The sequence below is a fragment of the Mytilus trossulus genome, chromosome 7, assembly GCF_036588685.1.
Source record: "Mytilus trossulus isolate FHL-02 chromosome 7, PNRI_Mtr1.1.1.hap1, whole genome shotgun sequence".
In the NCBI taxonomy this organism is placed as follows: Eukaryota; Metazoa; Mollusca; class Bivalvia; order Mytilida; family Mytilidae; genus Mytilus; species Mytilus trossulus.
Genome location: NC_086379.1, coordinates 79,011,368 through 79,018,024, shown reverse-complemented (window position 1 = coordinate 79,018,024; position 6,657 = coordinate 79,011,368). Strand labels below are relative to the sequence as shown.

General features: G+C 33.2%; 1 protein-coding gene across 1 annotated transcript; it reads right to left on the bottom strand.

The window, feature by feature from the left end:
* Positions 1 to 699: 699 nt before the first annotated feature.
* Positions 700 to 6,364, bottom strand: LOC134725914 (QRFP-like peptide receptor). Its single transcript, XM_063590202.1, has 3 exons — positions 5,253 to 6,364; positions 2,075 to 2,290; positions 700 to 1,144 (listed from the first exon to the last, which is right to left on the bottom strand). Exons 1-3 carry the CDS (start codon positions 6,066 to 6,068, stop codon positions 917 to 919), a joined length of 1,260 nt encoding a protein of 419 aa, XP_063446272.1. The 5' UTR covers positions 6,069 to 6,364; the 3' UTR covers positions 700 to 916.
* Positions 6,365 to 6,657: the final 293 nt, after the last annotated feature.

Below are 6,657 nucleotides of genomic sequence, written 5' to 3'. Positions count from 1 at the left end.
CAACCTTTAATACTTTTTGCTTAAACTGTCAGTTGAGTGGTATTGTATCGTGATTAAAATTCGTATAAATTGTAGCCAGACGGAATGTTTTAAGTTCGAAAGAACCGCACCCTGAACTATATTTCGTCTATTTTGTAATGTTATGACTGCGGCAATGTTGTTTTCAAAACTTCGACCTAACTCAAACTTGAATACATTCACGACTTGAAAGAAGAATACAAACTCATTTTATTTTCACATTAGCACTATTTATTTTGCATTGCTGTACATTGAGCTTTTATTTCTGTCCTGCTAGTAAAGCTCAGCAAAATACACTGCTATATATATGTTCCAACTATTGGTTACTTCAGAGACATATAATACAACTTTTACACGTATTCACTTGACATATGATGTTAATAGGGTGACACATATTAGCATTATACTTAATTACAAACTTATTATAACATCGTTAATATTCTCTTTACCACAGTGCTAACCCGATATAAGATATGCAGATGCAGCTTTTTTGGTATTTCTCTGTGAGGTGTATTGTAATATTTCAGGTAATACAAGGTAATTAGTGCGATTCTGGATTGCTTTACTATTTTACATCAAAGCATACTTATAACTAAGATGTGTATACATAGCCCTTAAGTGTTATTCACTTGTTAACTTTTGTGGGGTTTTGTTTTTCTGATCTGAGATTCATCCCGTGAATAAAAAAGGAGACATTTCTGAAATGAAATGAGATATACACCAGTGCAGTATTTAATCGTATGCAATTCCATCAACTGAAATTACAGTCAGATAGAAACAAGGAAGGAATATTACATGGCCCCATTTGTTACCTGAACAAACGATCTTGTCAAACTAGTTGCATATAATCCTGCCCTCTGTATACAGAAATACAGTATTGATAAACTACTTTATTACATCAGAATGCTTTACACGAAGTTCCTCTTGTCACATCTAATTTGTGTTTTAAGTTCTGGCAAGGTTCGTTGCTAGGTTCTAAATCTACTGGAAGTGACATCTTCTTGCGAAGTTTTCTATCTGTATATACTCCATCATTATCCTTCCAATACTGGGTCATCAATGTACCATTAGATACTAGAGAATCGGAACGGTTTTTAAACTGAAGACACAACGAACACAGGTCATGCTGAAATAAATATGAAAAAAATACAATAATTGATGTATGTCGATGAGCTTATTTAACATTAAAGACAAAAAAGTATATATTAAAAAATATTGTATTCTTCAACAAACGGCACCAACCACAAACTAATTTAATTTAAAAAAAAAACACATTTAAAATATAACACGCATAAGCTAGATGGATTGTGACTTGGTGCATTCAAAAAATGTGGTGGGGCTTAAACTAGTATTACGTACGCTGGTACACAGATCTCCATCCAAACAAAAATGAATAAAAAAAATCCTATAGACAGTGGTGCATCTAATAATATACCGATTAATTGAAGCTCAAATTACAGATGTTTTTTTTACAGAAACAATTGAGTTATTTTTGTAAAAAATCCTTCAACTGAACTGCCATTCATCAATTGTATTGTATTTTATTTCTATTTTTTCTCTTCCTGAATTAAAATACTGTATTTCTAACGTGATGGCTGCGATGTCTTCCTCTAGAGACAACCGAAGGTTGAACGAGAGACAACATTTTTTTCAGATGTAGATATAGGAAGATGCGGTCATGATGAGTGCCAATGAGACAACTGTCCATCCAAGTCACAAGTTGTAAAAGTAAACCATTATAGGTCAAAGTACGGTCTTCAACACGTAGCCTTGGCTCACACCCAACTGCAAGCTACATTTATATATAATTTATTCATTAATGTATTCATTTTCTTTGAGATTTTGTGTTGACTGATATTGTTCTGTCACTCATGCCTTCTGTCGAACATCTTAGGCGATTTCAGATTATGCTTTACAGTGAAAATCAAATTGGCGCTTGCATATTTTTACAATAGCTGTAGCCATTTTCTATTTTGGTTAGACTGCTTTGTCGCAATGACTTTTAACATACGGTACCCCTTTTTGTGTATAACTACACATATTTTTATTATCTTACCCTAAAACTGGCGTTCATGACTGTATAGATGATGGGATTAACGAAGCTGTTAGACATAGCTATCCAATGGACTGCGAAGTATATTGTGTGTATCACTGGCATCAGATCTGGGCGTGTAAATAAGTCCGAGTTGAAATCAACAGTCAATATAAAAGCATGCAATGGTATCCAACAAAGTCCAAACAGAGCTACTATAGTGATCAACATTTTCACAATCTGAAATTAGAAAAATATTTTGACAGTTATCTTTTTCTTGTATTATTTGATTGCATGTGTCTAACATTGTCTAAACGCTCGCCACATTTATCAGGTTTCGTTTACGACTCACAGAGGCCGAGCAGGTGAAATTCAAATTACATTTTTCTGAATGACAAGAATCTTCAAGTTTAAGAATTTAATTTTACTTAGATTTGTAAATTGCAAATAAAAATAATTCTTATGCATGTATGTGACTTATTGCTGATAAAAACACAACCTATGTATATGCATTTCTCCATTTAATAAAAATCCAAACATACACATTTTCCTCGCAAGTTGAGCGATAACGCTCGAATTTGAAGACTTCCTACGATACGCTTGCAGAAGATTTTCTTTGATTTTCAGAGCTTTTCGTTTTTAACGTTTACAAATTCAACATTTTCAACAAAATTCAATGAAATTAAGACTTCGGATTGCAATTTCTATTAAAATAAATCCATAAAGCAAAGTTTATAAAAAAAAAATTAAAGCATATAGGCAATTTTGATAAAATGCATTTGGTCAAGTTTGATGACATTTGCATTTTGAGTGTTTTGATTTTGACTCTGTATGAATAATTGCAAGGTTCTAAAAACCAACAAACAACTACTACATGTCGGAGTAACAAAATCAAAATATTTGAGGTATGCATTGAAAGAGCATTCTTGATTATTTAATGTGTTGCGTTTCTATGAACATTCAGTATAGTCGAATTTCTTTTATTTTCTGATGGCGATATTAATTCATGTAAAAAATTGGATACATTTTTTGAACACCAGATACTAATAAAAAATCTTATCTCTATATGTCTATGGTAAAACAGCAATTGTATTGCATTTTTATTAAGTTCTTCAGCTGGTAGGTTAATAAAAGATAATGCTTTAAAGATAACTTCATGTGTTGGATATTGAAGTTGTTTTCTTTCTGAACTGTGCTATTCACAAAAAAGTGTTAAATACACCTAGAAGTAGACCTTGGTCTGAATGACTGTATCTAATTTACACAAAGGTATTCTTATAAATATAGTTTTCAATAAGATAGGAGGAATGCTTTTACCGATCTGATCACATGTTATTGTCGTCCTGAATATGCATGAAATATTTGCCACTGAACGTTAAGCAACTAACATCAATCAATCAATTGGTAGATAGATATTAGAAGATGTGGAATGAGTGCCAACGAGACAACTCTCCATGATGGCATCCAAATAACAATATAAGTAAACCATTATAGGCCAATGTATTTTATTACCTATATATACATATAGATGCAGTGCATTCAGTTTAATTTAATTACATCTTGGTGTTAATGCAATTATTGATGATTTATCATTCTTTACGAATGTACGAGACACAGCAATGTTTTGCAACCGAAGGAATGGTTATAGAAACGTCAGCTCGAGGTGGAATTGGGGTATGGATGGATGGATATAACGAGGAATTTACCTCCAAAGTATGTTTTACATAGGTAGACTTACGAGTTACCACCCGTTATCCTCTCTGTTCTAACGACCTGTAGTGCTAATGTTCATACTTAAAATGATAATGGAAATGGGGAATCTGTCAGAGAGACAACAACCCGAACATAGAAAAAACAACAACAGAAGGTCACCAACAGGTCTTCAATGTAGCGAGAAATTCCAGCACCCGGAGGCGTCCTTCAGCTGGACCCAAAACAAATATGTACTAGTTCAGTGAAAATGAACGCCATACTAATTTCCAAATTGTACACAAGAAACTTAAATTAAAATAATACAAGACTAACAAAGGCCAGAGGCTCCTGACTTGGGATTTCGGTGTTATTCCACACGTCTGTTTTTTTTTATTGAATTGTCCCTACCAAAAATCAGATTGAAGCGGGTTTTCTTAAAACTATCCTAGAAGTCAGTTGAAACGATTAATTTTTAAATAAATATATATATAGTTTTAAGCAAATGTGAGTAATAAGTCAAACTACTCGGAACTCATATACATTGTATAATCGTAATTTGCTGTTATTTGTGATGTGTACGTAGTATATAAGTTCATAGTTCAGTGACGAGAAATAGTCTTCTGGTGGTCTTATTCAGATATATGGCGGACAACTGCACTGACAACTTTTGCTATATCTTTATTTTGTCATATGAATGTTAAAAAAACAACGAAAGTTTATCATTGGGCCAAAATATATGCAAAAAGTGCAATTCAAATACCAACAATCATTTTAATGAGTATCTGACTAGATTTCATTTTAAAATTTTTAAATCATGTCAACGCTATGGTAGTATTGACCTCAGTATTTAATTTCCTTAGCTGTATTTGACAAAACTTTTAGGAATGTTTGGTCCTCATTGCTTTACAACTTCGTACTCTATTTGGCCTTTTTAACTCTTTTTTTCATTCGAGCGTCACTGATGAGTATCTACTTTGTAGACGAAACGCTCGTCTGGCGCATATACAAAATTTTCAATCCTGGTATCTATGATGAGTTGATTTGTTAGTTTAATTTTCTCGCTAAAAATGTAAAACATTTGACATATTGCGTTCTCAAATGTATAGCTTGCTATGCTGTATAGAATTGGCTCATCAGTTTCAGGGGTCGTGCAGTGACCTATAGATGCTTCTATATGTATGTAATTTTATCTCATTTGGCGAGTTGTCTCATTTGCAATCATATCATATTGTCTTACTGATTTTCATAACGGTATGTTAAGGACCAAATAAAACGTTTTGAGTATCGACGAATAAAATACGAAAAGACATCTCTAATACCATAATATTCTAAACAACAACACCAAGTTTTAAAGGGTTAATGTTGTTCCATCTTGTGTTTTCTATGCCACGGTTGTGTTTTGTGGGCTTCTTTTGTCATCTTTCGTTGTGTTGGGGTTTTTTCCCCGACTTTTTTTGCCAGTTGTTGTATCTAGTTAAATGAAGATGATAAAACTGATCGTTATAAGTACCTGTCTTGTTGCCTTGTTATGTTGCTGGTCTCTGGCCTCGTTGACCTGACCTGGCATTTTTCTTCTCCATAGAATACACCCAACGATACTGTAAGTCACACTTAGAGTGGCCAGTGGAATTATCAAAGTTATAAATAAAATGAATAAAGTATAAGCTCTACGTGTGTATAAAGTATTGTCATTCCAGTCTTCTACACATTCCAGTATTTGAGTTAAATTATTGTGTCGGGCTTGAACGACTTTAAACTGGACAACATTAAACGTTATAGATACTATCCAAATGACTGCAATCATAATTGTGTGTCTTTGAGAAATTATTCTGGATTTCAATGGAAACGCAACGGCATAAAATCTATCTATTCCAATGGCAGTGTTCGTAAAAACACTTGCAGTAACTGCAGTAAGTTGTAAAAACAATACAATTGGACACATTGGCGGAGAAAATACCCATCTTTGTAACAACTTTGTAACAAAAGTAAATGGAATACAGAATATTGCCATGATCAGATCAGCAACCGCAAGATTGAGCAAAAAGGGACGTAAGTCGGTGCGACATTTTCTTCCCTTTGTAAATACAACAATCGCTAGTATATTCCCTACTATTGCAAGTAACGTTGTTACTGAGTATAACACAATAAATATCCCAGCCGCCTCGGGTGACAAGGCCAGGCCTGTCATCGTTACATTATTATTATATCCCGAGAACGGGTCAACAATTTCATTTTGTGTTGTCACTGATAATCCTAAAGAACTATTACTTCCAGATTCTGTTGAATTTAAAGCGCGAATGCGTCCCAAATCTACCAAATTAGCCATTTACATTAAACAAAAAAACTATTCACACATATTATTGTTTTCAAACAGCGACGGTCTTTTTGTTCCAGACTATTTTGTGAATCCTCAGTATTTGTGAACATTTTCATAATTTCTTTCGGTAATTAATCAGATATCAAACACAGTCTGTGATGTTTGACTGATATTCAGAAAGTCAGAACTAAGAGAAGTGCAGTGCTATGCTCCGTCAGATGTATACAACGTATAGATATGATTGCAACTAAGTATAGAAAACAACAACGTCAAACCTTGTCATCTCGGCAGATAGTATCACAAATAACCGGCTGTCCATCATAACACATATCATAAATATTGTTAAATACAACAAATAGCACAATTAATTAATATAATTGAAGAATCTATTAATAACATACTGGTATCGCATAATGCATTTTGTCACCCCCAAAATGAGTGATTTGTCCAGATGTATTAAGATTAATCAAATAATGATGTTGAATGATAAGGTATTTATTGGCATGCTATTTTTATTTAAGTACTTTATACAATAACAAATGTTTGTACTGGTGATTTGAAAATAAATGAAAGATTTTCAATTAAGGTGCAGGTTCGT

Excerpts from the sequence above, each read along its gene's own strand:
- LOC134725914 (XM_063590202.1), bottom strand. The coding sequence starts at position 6,068 with ATGGCTAATTTGGTAGATTTGGGACGCATTCGCGCTTTAAATTCAACA. Across the intron at positions 2,291-5,252 it reads ATAACAAGGCAACAAGACAG|ATTGTGAAAATGTTGATCAC; the intron begins GTACTTATAACG and ends TTCTAATTTCAG. Across the intron at positions 1,145-2,074 it reads TCATGAACGCCAGTTTTAGG|CATGACCTGTGTTCGTTGTG; the intron begins GTAAGATAATAA and ends TATTTATTTCAG.